The 15,439-nt window shown below is 29.0% G+C and overlaps 2 protein-coding genes across 4 annotated transcripts; both read right to left on the bottom strand.

Moving 5' to 3' along the window:
• Positions 1-692: 692 nt before the first annotated feature.
• Positions 693-3,113, bottom strand: LOC137837048 (S-adenosyl-L-methionine-dependent methyltransferases superfamily protein). 2 transcript variants are annotated; one of them, XM_068645903.2, is made up of 9 exons: positions 2,853-3,113; positions 2,705-2,766; positions 2,519-2,570; positions 1,761-1,875; positions 1,571-1,665; positions 1,319-1,425; positions 1,118-1,232; positions 1,004-1,048; positions 693-892 (listed from the first exon to the last, which is right to left on the bottom strand). In XM_068645903.2, the coding sequence occupies exons 1-9, from the start codon at positions 2,973-2,975 to the stop codon at positions 821-823; spliced, it is 786 nt and encodes a 261-aa protein (XP_068502004.1). In that variant the 5' UTR covers positions 2,976-3,113; the 3' UTR covers positions 693-820. The 2 variants fall into 2 exon arrangements, with proteins under 2 accessions (XP_068502004.1, XP_090157568.1); XM_090301442.1 differs by having other exon boundaries at positions 1,761-1,865.
• Positions 3,114-7,791: 4,678 nt separating this feature from the next.
• Positions 7,792-12,628, bottom strand: LOC137837037 (uncharacterized). Of its 2 annotated transcripts, none has more exons than XR_011085357.2 (6): positions 12,039-12,564; positions 11,393-11,429; positions 9,644-9,880; positions 9,304-9,552; positions 8,264-8,712; positions 7,792-8,169 (listed from the first exon to the last, which is right to left on the bottom strand). XR_011085357.2 is itself a non-coding variant. In XM_068645862.1 (6 exons), the coding sequence occupies exons 1-6, from the start codon at positions 12,335-12,337 to the stop codon at positions 8,097-8,099; spliced, it is 1,143 nt and encodes a 380-aa protein (XP_068501963.1). In that variant the 5' UTR covers positions 12,338-12,628; the 3' UTR covers positions 7,792-8,096. The 2 variants fall into 2 exon arrangements, 1 of the variants encoding a protein (XP_068501963.1); XM_068645862.1 differs by having other exon boundaries at positions 9,505-9,552; positions 12,039-12,628.
• Between the last annotated feature and the right edge of the window lie 2,811 nt (positions 12,629-15,439).

The raw sequence follows: 15,439 nt of genomic DNA, 5'->3' as shown, positions 1-15,439 counted from the left end.
CGAATTATTTTATTTAACCATTTTTAGATTATTGACATAATTATTGATTCAAATCATTTTTATGACCATAACAAATATTTTTTTTAAATATTTATTATAATAAAAGTTATGTAAGTATCAAATAAAAAGTATAAAACGTTCAATTAAAAAATAAAAAATAAAATTTTTAATATACTTGAAGAATTTTGAATTTATACTTAAATAAAGAATTAGCAATTTTGCTGTTATTAATTTAAACTAATTTATAAAGTTATTATTATTAAGCTAAATGTACTTCTATTATTCAATTTGTCATGTCAATATTAAAGGTAAAAATATTGATAAATATTATTACTAAATATTTTTTTTTATTATTATTATTAAATTATATTTTATACGTTTCTCACAAATAATTTTTTTATTGAGTTAAATTAAATTACTTTACTAAGTGTTACTTTTAGCCCTATATCATGTAAAATGGTTTGTTATGAATATTATAACTAAGCCTTTTCATACTAAAATTTGCTTTTTTAAATTATAGTTTTGCTTAATTTTAAATATTCCTTTCCCTGCTCACACCTAAATATATATTTTTATGTAAGAAATAACCATTTTAAATAACAATTTGATACTAAACACAACAATATATACAAACTATATTCATTGTTAACAAATAATTAATTTATACATTTATACAAACACAAGTTAAAAAATTGTAAAAATAATTGTTTATTACGTTTTAATTTATATAGTATTCTAACGTTAAAAAAAGATGAACCATTTAACTGATCCAGGTAACACTTGAGTACATCAGAGAAAAGGAAAAAAAATTATTGAAGTATCATCGACGCTTATACAAACAAGGTTTAAGTGATGGCCATTCAATCTCCTTCCTATTAGGAATTTGCTTTTCCTACACACATAACAGTGAGCTGAATCAGTTCGAGGATTACATGCTGCAAATATATATAACAGAAGAGAGAAAAAAACAATGAAATCATATTCAGTGCAATTTTCTGCATACCTTTTTTGTAAAGTAGAACAAAATAAACATTTTATTTGAGAAGTCCTGCATAGCAAATACCAGTTAGCACAACTCAAATCCAAGTTAATTGTAAGGAAATGAACATATCCACACCTTCTTTACAGAGTTGAAACCAAGCTCAGAAATGGCATTTGAAAACTTTTCAGGGTCTGCTCCTCCAGTATTTGGATCAAACCTACTCTTTACTTCTGCTATCAAAAGCCAGCCACTGTTAAAAAAACTACACAAGTCAGATCCTCAGTGGAGAAGCAATGTCCACCAAGAGAAGTTAAGATCAGACAAAAGAAAACAAACCCTGGTTTTAACACCCTATTTGATTCTTCAATGTAAGTTTGATAGTTGGTTCCCATCAATGAAAGACAGAAGACCGCAACATTAACAGATTTGGAGACAAGGGGAGTCTGCCAATATTTCACAGAAGCACTAGTAAGTAATCTGGTTATAACCATAAAGTATTCAAATAAATGCTTAGAGACAGTTCTACTTCACATATTTTGAAACTCACAAAATATGCAAACCTGAAGCCTTACAAGAAGGAAAACATACATTTGCCATGTCACAAGCAATTACATTTGGATCATTGGAGACAAGATCCAGAGAGAAGACTTTATTCTTCACACTTTTAGCAATGAGTGCATCCCCTAGAACAGAAACATGACGGTACTAAATATGAGCAAAAGAACTTAGGCATTTGGTAAAAGTTAAAATTTGCAATAAGATCAGAGTAACTTCTCACCACAACCAAAATCAGCAATAACAAAAGAAGGGCTCTGTTTTTTCAGCCACTTGATAATTACATTAACCGGCTGTTCAGGCCAGTTGGACATCTGAGATTGGTATCCTGCATGATACTAGCCAGATAAATGAAAGACAAATTGAGACAGACAATAAGAATGGACTGTATAAAAAACATTAAAATCCATGCCAGAAAAATTGAAGCAAGTTTCAAGGATAAGACTAACAAAGAAGAGGTTATGCAGTTCAATCACTAGTCTAGCAAGACAAAACAAATCTGACCCAAAAAATTAATTCATCTGTGAATTTCAAATCCAGTTTAATGAAACTTCAACCAAAACCCCTCCCTTCTTTCACTCTACACAAACCTCTTTTAATTTATATAATAAAAAGCAAATCATACTGCTCCCAGTAACAGAAACCTCTCCTTATTCTCAAGAACTACAAGGACTGTGCTAGGCCAATGTAATGTAATCGGTCAAAGTTTGAATAAACCTCAAGGAAAGTGAGTTTAATTAGCCCTTTATATCAATAACAACATACATTTTTGCACTTTAAACAACAAATACAGGTCATTATATTTTTGGAGTCTAAAATTGTCACAACCTTTCAGTTTAATGTTCTTCCATTGATCGAACTACATTATCCATTTTGAAGGCTAGGGCATGGCCTTAGATTCAACAAGGTGATACGTTCAATCAGACAAGAAATAGTGAGCTTTTTTTTTATCTAAAGAAGGTAAACTAAAACAGCCCTTACCATGTTAAATAGCGATGGTTCTTCCTGGAAATAATCTAGAGCCTCCTTCCCACTGAAAAGACATGACACAACACAACAAACAACATATGACAAATAATCTAAATTTCAGGGTTCACAAAAGCATTGAAAATGCAGAAATCAAAGAAGAAAATAAAACCGGCGTACAAACAACAGAAAAGAACATACGTGCAAGTGTAGAGCTTCTCGTTAATCATCCTGAAGTGCCCACCAGACAACCTCGCTCTCATCTGCGACAAAGAACCCATTCTCATCAAACCCAGAAAAAAAAACACAAATTTATCAAATAAAAGGTTGTGTTTTGGTTATGCAGTACCTTTTCCAAAAAGGTGGAGGATTCCTTCGACTTTGTGCGCTTAGCAGAAGGAGAAGGAATAGTCTGCTTCTCCTCCTTACCCTTTTGGCTTCCGCGTCTCTTTCGTTTCTTACTTTCACCCATTGTTGAGATTTTGATTTAGCTCTGCAAATTCTTCTTCTCTGCCCTTTGCTAGGGTTCTTCTATTGAAAACAAAAACCTATTATGTTTTATTAAAATAAATGTCGCTTTGCTTATCATTATCATATTTGTTCTTTTTCCACTTAATTTTATCAATGGATAGAAGTATATATTTATCACACAAAAAATGGTCTCATGCATCATTTTCAAATTTATTTATTCTATCTATATCTTAACATTCTTTTAATTCTGAAAATATAACTATAATGAAAAACATTTATAATAAATGTATGCCTAATTAAGTTAATCAGTTGAATTTTTTAAATAATAAACAGATATTGATTTTATGATTAAGACAATATTTATATCACAATTTTATAACAGTTTATTGTAATAAAACTAAAATCAGGTTAAACATTAATTGATTAAATAAATCTTTAAAATCTATCTTTATTCATATATTTTTAAGTAAAATTACCATATTTTAAAAATAAAATATATTCATATATTCTAATTAAATTCTTTTATACAACTGAAAGGAAAAAATAGAATAAAGAGAGACTAAAGAGCTAATGTGAGTGACTACACTTATTTCACTAAGCATAATGGAAGCTATGGTAGAAGGGTAATGTGACCATGAATGAATACATTCTTCATGATAAGAAGAAGCACACATATGGATGAAAGTTTCTAATTTTTTTATCAACCATTTCCAATGGCAACTTCGAATCAATTTCTGAATTCCATAAAATAAAGTGATAAGAAATCTATAGGTAGGTATATGTTTTACATAGTTTATTAGAAATTTTGTACCTTAATGTTAGGATCAAGTATTTTAAAAAAAATAGCTTGGTAACTATTTTTAGAATACATATATTGGAAGAACTTTTATTAGTTTTAAAAAAATAAAATTGTTTATTTGTAAAGTAGACAACACTTTTGATTGTAACTTTTAGAATTAAAATTTATTTTTTATTATATTTTCTTTCATTTGTAAAATTGGTATAAATATCAATTTTTGTTTGAGCTTAAATATTGTTCACGAAGAGAGTTATAATTAGTGAGGAGATCATCAAAAGAAATATCATTAAACGATAAACATGATGTATCATATGTAATATCAAGGTACAAATCAGTTTTAGACGACGTCTTTTATTTGTTTGCCATAAGACAAATGTTGGCATATTCATTTGTGTGAGTCAAAGTTTTCCTACGTAGTCATTAGACTTTGCTTACTTGGCCCATGCTTTCTTCTTATCTAGAGACATTCATGTTTCATGTATCCAGGCTAATTGAATTTGAAGTAGAAAATGTCTTCTAACGAGTCTTCATCCTTTTGCCTATAAAAGTATTATTTTCTTTTAATAGGAAATATTTTGTTTCTTTGTTCCCTTCTTTTAAGCGATTGCTTAAACCTTTTGTATATGAGAGAGACTTTGTCAAATGTTGAATAATTTAACTCCTTTTCATATAAGTCCCTTGTTTTCCTTTCGATTGGTGATTGTATGTTTTGAGAAGGATTTTTCTTGTAGTCATTTCTCTATAATGGTCATAGTCTCCTTCTATTCTTTGTCTTGTATGTGGATTTCATGAACTCTCAAAATGCAAATAAGTTCGTCCTATTTAAGCTTCTTAAAGTATAGCCTCAACAATGGTTGTTGTCTTGTTCTCCTATAGTGACTCTTTTTGTCTTTTGCTTTCGGTCTTCACGGCATACAAGTGCAATGATATTTGATTGGTTCTTCCCTTCACCGAATGAGTTGGGTGAAACCTGAAAAGGCACTCTGATGATCAAGTTAGTCCAAGTACAATGTGCAGGTGAGTCGAGAGAAAAAATTACCTTAGTCGCTTGGCTTCTTATGATATTTATACCTTTTGGATGGGCTTTAGCTGTCATAGGTCTGCTCGTGGGTCCAAAAGAGGGTTCAATCGTGCCTTAATCACCATTTACAACTAAATTGACTTAATTATGGTTAACTGTAGGTTTACGGGATGTGTTTGGATTAAGAGAGTCATTTGACCATGTCGGTCTTCTCGGCTATCCGGTAGTACACAATTTCAGATTTATCTAAACCTTGAAATAGTTATGTCCAAGGGCTTCCAAACCATTTAGAAGAATCTAGATTCTTCTAAACATGTCATCCACACTTTCTTCTTCCTTCTTGGTGAAGGATTCATATTGTCGAGTCTTCATTTCCTTCATAGTTGACCACTAAGGACTCTCATATCTCCTTTGTAGTTTTCAATCTACACACTTTCTTGTATTCGTTTTTTGCAAAGCACACAAATAAGTGTATACTTATCTTTATTGTTAAGTTGCATCTTATTGTAGTCTTCTTCATCCCAATCCTCTTTTGAAGTTGTGATTTTTATATTTCCTTTTATAATGATCTACCACACCACAGTTGATATGTGAATCTTATGTACATTTCCATTCTATCTTTTCAATGTGGAAAGTCCTCTTCAAGGAATGTAGGAGGTATGGATAGTGAAGTTCCTTCTTTAATTAGTTGTGGTTTCATGATTACAAAAAGGATCTTTTTCCTCGACTCAACCTTTTTAGAGGTCGAGCTCTAATACCAAATGTGAAAAACAAGAAATAACACAAGAAGGAAGAGTTGAATTGTGTTTTGAAAATTTTACCATTTTTCGTTAATATCGTTTGTTAAAATGTTGTCAAGCGATAAACATATAAGTAGAAGATTTGAGAAATCTTGTAAGAATTAGTTTAAATTCTTCCTTCCTTCTTTTAGTCCGTTAAACAACAAAATAACTTATTCAATAAAGAAAGAAAAAAAGTTACTCAATATTTCTTAGAATCTGTTTTTTTAGTCTACACAAAAGATAATATCTTCTCACTAGATGTAGCTTGATCTCTTTTGAGCTTTTCATTTTCTAAAGTTAAAAATTTAAACTTTGTTTTAGTTTAAGATGTTTGTTAGAGATAGAGTTAAAACTAGTGAAGAGATCCTAATAAGACATATCATTTTGATGTCTTAGTACGCTAACTTAATGCATTTGTTATTAGGGCTCTTAAACCCTATTCTGAAACTAGATTCCTTCTTCTTCTCCTGCTCAGCTTCCACCATACTTATTTACAACATGTTAACATAAGAACAACGATGAAACAACATATTTGAATCCATAAAAGAGATACAAACTTTTGTAATTGTTTTTTATACGTTTTTCTTTTTCTTTGTCATCTAATTAATTTTTTTTTCATTGAATTTAAAAAATAAAATACACTTTTCAATCTCTATTCACGTTACACTTGTTGATGAGTAAAAATCTTCTTTTACTAAATATTTAGTACCCAAAATTTAGATTAACTTTTATTTTAGTTACCCAAATTTGCTACTGGTGTTTTTAGTCCTTCGTATTTTAAAATTGATATTTTAAGTCGATCAAATTTAGAGTGATTTTTTTAGTCCTCCAAATTATAAAGTTATACTTCTCAAATTTATGAGTGGCTTTTAGAGTTTTCTAATTTGAAAACAATTCATTTTAATTTTTAAAGTTAGTATTGTTGTTCACTTAGCTAAAACGTTTTTTTATTTGAAAAAGATTATTATAATCGTGTTCGAAATATCTTTATTACGTCTCTCTTTGAAAAATCATTTTTGTTTTTAATTTGAGGGAATACAACTTCAATTTTAATTTTCGTGGACTAAAAAAATCAAATTTAAAGTTTGAAGAACTAAGAAAATCATTTTTAAATTTGAGAGATTAAAATAAAATTTTACCTAAATTCAGTGAATTAAAAAAATATTTTAACCAACAAATGAAAAAGTGAATTTTCATGTTATTATTTTAGTTATATCTATCATTATTAATGTGGAAATGGTTAGTCTCACCAACAACAAGAGCAACACCTACAGTGCCAAGGGGCCAATGTGAGTATTTTAAGAAATTAAGAACTAAAAAAGATAATTTCTAATATGAATGACTAAAAGAAAAGGTGACCTAAATTTAAAGGCTAAAAGCATGTTTAAACCTAGATCAATTATTAATAAATTGAAAAAACACTTTGCACTATGATTGTAATTAAAAACATAAAAAACAGAGAAATAGAAGGCTATTCCAAAGTGCTCAAGCCAGGTTAATACAACAAGCTTTGTTGTACAAACTAACTTGTACCAATTGAAATAGACACAACTTTCGTTGTCCTTATCGCCAAAGGCAATGAAGAACAAGAACTTGTAGTTGTAGTTTATATGTCAGTGGTCACATCAGTACAAACACAATTTTACACCATCTGCTAGTTTTCTCAGTTCATTTATTGTTGAGTTGATATAATAAACGGGTCATCTTTGACTCTTGGCAATTGAGGATATCATAGATTTGTACTACACTGTGTGCATGGAAATATAGTGCTTCACCAAACCAAAATATCAACATCTTTGCACAAGTTCATAATATTAGATATTCTATAGAGGATAAAACACCATAGTGCTTGACCAGTGCAGGTTTCACCTGTTGAGAGGGTTCACATTTTTAATTTGTTGAATTTGCTGATAATATATATTGAAACATACTCCTTTCTTTCTGTTTTTGGCTCAAGAACATATTCCTTCTTTATGGCAACAAACATTAAGTCTACAACATAAGATTATAAATTTTTCTTTAACCAAAATTAACCCAATAAACGAAAAGCACCTGGGTAGAGGCAACCCCTTGCTATAAGATTTTGATCCCACATTCGGTTGGTCAGACAGCCAAAATCATCGTGGTAAACTACTAAGACTAGAATGTTTGGCAAAGCTCGTTTCAATTGAAAAAACAAAAAATGAACTTATGTAAAGCTAATTTAACCCAAGAATAGAATCAAACTCAATGCATATATGTTAGCATGACCACAAAGGTTAGATTATTAGCTTGAACTCGAAGGTGATTTTTGGGCTACATGATCTACTTGGTTAAATTACTTTCCTATCAATCAGACACAATGAAACATATACCTAACCCCAGACAACCCACCAACCAATCATATATATATTGGGAAAGAGAAAAAGTTAAAGGGTAGGCTACCTCTTTCCAAGGTAAGGGCACAAAGCCTTGGCAAAGGCAACCAATCAAATAATTAATGAGAAAAATACAAGCTCTGCATACGCTCCACCATCTTCTTTATGCATGAGTGGCTGTGGGCCTGAAACAATCGATGTTGCACAATCCAACAGATCTCACCATCTCCCCAAAGCTGCAACCACAAAACAGAAAAGTAAAAAAAAAAAAACATCATCACTGCATCAATTTAACTCGCTAAACTACATTGAACAAGGTTTGTATCTGACCGGTCAATACTATTTCTAGCTTTTTCAGGTATATCTGCTCCATGATATGCCTTCTCAGGGCGATCTATACTCTTCCTTGATTTATCTCTCCGGTCTATGCTGGCTCTTGACTTCTCTTTATGGTCTGTGACTGTGCTTGCACCAGGCTTTTCTTTGTGATCAATACTCCTCAAATTCTCCCTAAGATCCATGCTCGGTCTGGATTTCTCCCGAAAATCTATGCTGTTCCTAGGTTTGTCCTGTGGATCAGGAATATGACCAGATCCAGTTTTTTGATGTAGTGACTTCTCGATGACTGTAACGAATTTCTTGAGGTGCTTTATATATTGAGGGTAAAGTTCCAAATCACAGTGATTTCCTCCTTTAATCCACAAGGGCTCATACTTTTGTTTACAATTTTCCCAAAGTTGCTTCCCATGGGAGCAATCCACTACATCATCAGCTGTTCCCTAAAATATAAAAGGCAATACAAAGAACCATCACACTCTATAAACACAAGTGAAGTTGAAACACAACCTTTAGTTGCATCTCACAATTCGTATGCACACTTACATAGTTGAGCAAGGAAAGAAACAATCTAACCCATAAATATGTTACCAAATATCTAAATAAATACTGACCATATGCACGCAATTGGTGTACTCACATCACAGTTGATCACTCAAAAGAACATTCTAACCCATAAATATTTCCAAAATATATAAATACAAAGACTGGCTGAAACGCTGACCAATAACATGATACCATCATACTAATTGGAGCATGAATTTCAAATACTTTGGCCTATTTGAGACAGACAAGTTAATTGTGGCTGGAAAATGCATATAGGAAGCTCAATCAGTGATCAGCAACAACAATGGTCAAGAATCAGCAATTGACCACCTAATTTATAATCAGAATATCTAAAATAACATTAGCAAGTTCATATGGTCCAATGAATTTATTAAGTGGGAATGATAAGAGCATGTACAGAAACCAAACCAAAATTATAAACACCAGCTACAAATATAAGTTAGGGAGAAGTAGGAGGAGAAAGTGACCTAGTGCACAAGGCTCCTTCATATTGGGGTCTGGGGAGAGTAGACGTAAGCAAAATACACACTGACCAAAGAAGTATTTAACAAGAAACTATAGAAAAGAAGTCATATAATTACTCCAATATTGCAGCATCTTCTATGCAATGGTATATCTACTTTCTAACTATAAATATAAGTACCGTCAGAAATGAGAAGAATACTCACGTGAATCACAAGAACGGGACAACTCACCAAGGGAATTTTATCGATGTTCTGCATCAAAAGCAGATCAATAATATTAAAATGGACGAAAATTGAACATTGTCGATTATGTCAAACCGATTAGCATTGAAATAGGTTAAACCTTATAAATGTCAAACCAGTATGTGCGCTTCACAGGATACATAACACGAAGACCAGATAAGATTGGACTGTGGAGAATCACTGCCCTAAGGTTTGGTAAACGAGAAGCCAAATCTATAGTTGGTCCACTACCAACAGATTGCCCATACAAAACAATATCTTCCTCTTTTGCACCATACTTCTCCTGCAGGCATTTATAAACAGCTTCTATATCTGCATAAGTGTTCTGCTCACTAGGCTGCCCAGAAGAAAAAGTATCAAATTGTTAACCCATGCTATGCTACCATGCAGGAACCAATCTCTCATTGATTTATATACCCAATTTCTTTCTTCATTTTTCCTCTTCTGTCATTATTAAATTTTTTCAGTCAAAAAACTTTATTAAATTTAAAACAAATTACTTATCTTTTTCCTAAGAGATTCTAAAATTATACTCTCCCTCCTTTTCCTTTAAATATACTGTCCCCCTAAGAGATGAATGAGTTACACTTTAATCCTTTTCAATACATACGAGCTTCTTAAAAGGAAGTGAATAATATTTCTCCTAATGACATTTGATCTTGTTTCAACTTTCAGTGCCATCAACAACTAGTTCTAAACACCATATTACTGATTTTACTATTTTAGAAGATATAATAAAGTTTTAAATACATTTAACATCGACTTTGAAATTTGTCTACAATCACAAAATTGATGGTAGCTGTTCAAGACTAATTATAATTAATCGAGTCAGGAATCAACATTAGGTGGGGAAATCTCTCTAAAACTTACTTACATTAAAATGAACTCAAATATTTGTATTTCATGAGAGCTGTGTATTCTAAAATATAACGGGAAGAGGATGTAATACAAACATCTTTAAGGGAGGGGAATACAGTTTCCGTTGAAGTTACTTAAGTAAAATCTGAGTAAAATTTTATTATTATAAAGATTTCATTAAACAGTCATGAAAATCTCTGTGTTAATACAATAATTTATTGCACTTATTTAAATTAAAGCTTACTATTAAATTAAAATGATAGTCAAAATAACGGTTAGTATTTGAAGTTTAAATGAAATAATGTGTTTGAATACCAGTTGACAGTTCCAAACCAACTTTAATCTTCCATCGCACGTTATGTCAAACATATTTGACATTTTTTTTTCTCCATCATATTAGAAACAAAAAGCAAAATTGACCCGAACTTTAATTTAATTAAACGCTACAATGAGTTACTTTCTCTTAACTCTCATTAAGTTCAACTCATGTCAAGTTCCTAACTATTATCCAACACACACTAAGGAGTATAGTATTTTTAAAATTCAGAAAATCTGCCTGAAAAAAATTCTTATATTATAAATAAATTATAAATAAAAATACACAACTTGGAAAGCAATACTCTCACTCTCAATGAGATATTTTCAATATTCTTTCTTTTGAATGCCAGCACCTAAACAAAAAAACTCTCAAACTAAATCATCTCAACCTAGTTTCCTTTTTCCCCCATACAAAACAGTTTTTCTTTTATTTTATTAATTAATATTAATGTATTTATATATTAATTTTTGAATTACATGTACCTAATTCTAAATTAAATTTCAATACTTTTTTACAGAAAAACTACCAACAGTTAAAATAACCTTATATCATAGTTTAAAAATTAAATTAGTTATTCTAAATATAAAATATTGTTTTATATATTTAAGAATAACTAATAGATTCTTACATATTAAACTTACTAATACAAATATATAATACAAGTATGCATACCTTCCCAGATGACTGTCCATATCCAGAATAGTCATAACTACAGAGAGGAAAACAACAGACATTTTTTCAGAAATTGCCATAGGCTTCCGGTTAGGTGCAGAAATAGAACAAACAAAACCCCATTTCAGCCACCTCTCTAAAAAGAGGAATGGGTGTAGTCTAAAATTCAATCCTTAAAGAAGAAAATCAGGTCCCCAAATACAATTAATCAAAGGTATAATTCGATCAACAAATGCTATTTCAGGAAACCATGTGACAATTTCAATTTTCCAAAAATTTAAGAAAACTATGCTATCTCTCTCACAATTCACGACCTAATTTTGCCATTTAAGAAATTATTCGGTCTTTTGCCAATATAGTGAAAGAGGAACAAATTTGACTTGAAACATGAAAAGTAGAAGTTCTTTCCCCCCAAAACTAGCTTCAGTTTCCTTAAAATTTCATTCAGAACCATGTGGATGAAAAAAACTTTAATTGTTTGCACTACGAAGTAATTAAGAAACAAATAAAAAGTCTAAAATGGTAAAGATAATCTAAATATGGAAGCAAAATTACATAAATAAGATAACAAATAACCAAAATTGCTTTATAACTGAATGAACAAATGGATAAAGGAAAAAAAAAATGAAAGGTTTGAGAAAATAACCCCATGAGGTTAACTCGGAGGTGGAGACTCAGTTCGCTGAACAACTCGTACATCTGACCCAGATCAGCGGCGTTACCGTGCGAGTAAAGCAAAGTCAACGACGCTGTCGGGTTCTTAATATACATCGCCACAACGCTGTTCCCTCTCTCCGTGCGCACCTTCAAAACGTCGACGTTTTCCCTCGTCGCCACCTCCACCATCTTCGCCCTCCCCTCCGCCTCCTCCGCCACCGTGTACGACGGCGGATCCGGCGGAAAGAACGCAAACTTGGCCGCCATGGACGACGTGACCGCTCCCATCGAAACACGGAGAAAAAAAAGGAAAGAAACAGAATATTTTAAAAATTAAAAAGTAAAATTAAAAATTAAACTTTAGGCTAATTTTGAAACACTGAAGCTGATTGTTGAGAATGAATTAATAATGGAAGGTTTTGGAGTGTGAGTGGAGGTGAGTGATTATATTCATGTGGTGGCCTAGGGAGTGTTTGGTTCCAGAGACAAACACAAAAGGAAAGTAGCGTTTTAACGTCTTATTTTAGGGTTTTTCTTTTTGGATAATCACTCACTTCTCTTCTTTTCCAAAGTCTATTCATTCTTTCTTAAAAGTATCAAAACTCAAAAACAATCTCAAATATTCATTTTCGAAATAAATCAATGTAAAAGACCTTATATATAAATTAACTTTTACTTGTAGAAAAAATTATCTTACTTTTCTTTTTTTCCTAAAAATACTTATAAGAATGTATTTAAGTATATGTTTAATGTTCACATTTGCATAACATATTTTTTGTAATACTCTAATTCTAAATTTAATCAATTTTCTCTAAAAAAAAAAACATTATAAGATTTGATAAAACATAAATATTTCATATAAAAGAATTAAGATATTGTTTCTAATTTAAAATTATAGATATTTAGATGTTCTTCTTATTTTAAAATTATATTCTTATGTTCAAGAAGTGTATAATTTATGTATAAAAATTTGACTATCCTGAAATGGTTCATATATATTTATTTATTTATTTATTTATTTTTATTGATTAAAAATAAATAAATATGAGAAACATATATTTCAAATCCCTAAACTAATTCTCAAATATATTTTTAATTTGTTAAGTTTAAATTTTAAAATTAAAATTGTAGATAAAATATTCTTCAAGAAATCAATTTTTATATATATATTTTTTGGATTTTGGTGTGAATGAGCTGTGTTGGGGAGCGTGGATTTTGAGAGGAGGGATTTCTGGCGCTGATAAAGAAGGTGGCACGTGCGAGAGGAGGGAATGATTGCGTGCAACGCGACTCATGGTCACAGTCTCTCTATGTTCGCCACGTGTCCATTTTTAAATTGGGTTGTTTTTGGAAGTTGAATCGAACAAAAGATTCTGCACCTTTTACTTAAATCATTACTACCTGATAACACATACCTTTAATTTTTACTTTTCTTATGTATAAATTAAAGATTTAAATAAGTAACTTAATTTCTCCCTTTTTAAAAAATTTATTTTTCAGTCCATATTAAAATTTGTATATTTTTTTTTCTTTAGGTTTATATTATATATATATATATATGTGTTTGTTTTTAGACCAACATTTTTTAAATTAAAAATAATAATTAGTTTTCCATAAATTAAAATAAATTTATGTGAGTTAAAATAAAAGTTTTAAAAAATTATATCAGATATTTTTTATATATTAACTTATATGTAAGTTAATTTAAACTTTTTTATTGTTCTTTTAAAAAATTCTGCGGAAGTTTATCCAATGAGACAAAATAAAGTTATACATATATAAATGTATACAATAGTTTTAATCTTTGTTTTTTTAATTTATAAAGATTAAAAAATAATAAATAATATATAAGAACTAGAAATTAATTCTTAGTATGGAAATTAAAAGACAAAATATATACAACTGTACAATCTTATGAGTAATTAAACTAAAATAAAATTAGTAATTATTTTGAAAAAAAAATAGTTATATACAATCTCTAAAGTGATGTTTTGACCATTATTCATTCAGGGGTTTCTGAGCATAGTTTTGATAAGATTATTATTATTTATACACAAAAATGTAAAATATAATGAAATGTCAAGATAAATAAAAACTAAAATATCTTTAAGCTAAAGAAATACAAAATATAAAAAAGAAACTAGTCAATAAAACATAAATTTTGACAGCATCATTAAAATGGTCAGATAATTTATAATACAACTTTTTCTCTAAATTACTCTTATATGGAATTATATTTTCTAACTACAAGAGACATAAAATTAACTATTCTTCAATTACTTTATTAAAATTTTATTTTTAAATATTTTTACATTGAATAAACACAAAAGATAAATTAAAATATACTAAAATAAAATTATTTAATCACTTTTTTAGTTACAATATTTAATAAAAAAATTATAATATTTTTTAAGTTTAAAAAAAATCAACACAGGCAACATTCACCTCTGTTTTTTTTAATACAAATAAAGGGGGGAATAATATTATTAATATAATTCAAAATTCAAAATAAGAGAGAGTTTTTCTCCAAATTATATATATATATATATATATATATATATAATTTTAATAAATATCTAATAAAAAGTATTACTCCTTTAAAAAAAAATATTTTAAAAGTTCATCTCTAATGCCCAATTAGAATATATCTAAGTTCACTTAAAATTAATATAAAAAGTAATAGCTGTTGTTGATATACATAATATTTTTAGTTAAAAACTTAAGATTATATAATTCTTACTTATTTATTCATATGAAACAAATGATAGATAAATTGGTTGAATGAATTTTATCTAGCTTTTCTTTCTTATAAAGATAATAAAACATACTATTATATGAAATTAAATACAATAATTAATTACATTATGTTAGATTACTTTAAATATAAAGAAGGTTTTCAAAGTTAAAATATATAAAAATATTTTTTAATTATTTAAACAATACAAAGCATGAAATTAATCCTCTACCTATGTCAGATTAAAAAAAGTTTTTTTTTCCAAAATTATAACTAAAAATAAAATAAAAGGGTAAATTTAAATTTTTAATTTTAAAATTCAACTGCTCTCTTCTTTTCATTAAACAAAATAAATCATAATAATTAATATCTTTTAAGATTTCTCTTCTTTTCGTTAAACAAAATAAATCATAACAATTATTATCTTCTAAGATTTCTCTCTGAAACATAATGTAAGAGAATATATGTTTAAATTGTATGTGATATCAATTTATTTCAAATATAATCATTTATAATATATATATATATATATAAATCATTTTTTAAAAATAAAGAAAAATTAATTATTAGATATCTTATAATTATCTATACCTATATATAATATATAATTTATATGATGATTCTTTTTAATTGATATGAATTCTTTTTCTAGTTTA

This window comes from Phaseolus vulgaris, chromosome 4, assembly GCF_051622355.1.
Source record: "Phaseolus vulgaris cultivar YP4 chromosome 4, ASM5162235v1, whole genome shotgun sequence".
NCBI lineage: Eukaryota > Viridiplantae > Streptophyta > Magnoliopsida > Fabales > Fabaceae > Phaseolus > Phaseolus vulgaris.
This window is presented reverse-complemented; position numbering and strand designations above follow the sequence as displayed.

What these genes read in the sequence shown, in the direction of transcription:
- LOC137837037 (XM_068645862.1), bottom strand. Translation starts at nt 12,337, where the DNA reads ATGGGAGCGGTCACGTCGTCCATGGCGGCCAAGTTTGCGTTCTTTCCG. An exon ending in CTCCGAGTTAACCTCATGGG is followed by an intron (nt 11,430 to 12,038) that starts GTTATTTTCTCA and finishes TCCTCTCTGTAG; the next exon opens with TTATGACTATTCTGGATATG. An exon ending in ACTGGTTTGACATTTATAAG is followed by an intron (nt 9,553 to 9,643) that starts GTTTAACCTATT and finishes CTTTTGATGCAG; the next exon opens with AACATCGATAAAATTCCCTT.
- LOC137837048 (XM_068645903.2), bottom strand. Translation starts at nt 2,975, where the DNA reads ATGGGTGAAAGTAAGAAACGAAAGAGACGCGGAAGCCAAAAGGGTAAG. An exon ending in AACCATCGCTATTTAACATG is followed by an intron (nt 1,876 to 2,518) that starts GTAAGGGCTGTT and finishes TTATCTGGCTAG; the next exon opens with TATCATGCAGGATACCAATC. An exon ending in AATAGGGTGTTAAAACCAGG is followed by an intron (nt 1,233 to 1,318) that starts GTTTGTTTTCTT and finishes TTTTTTTAACAG; the next exon opens with TGGCTGGCTTTTGATAGCAG.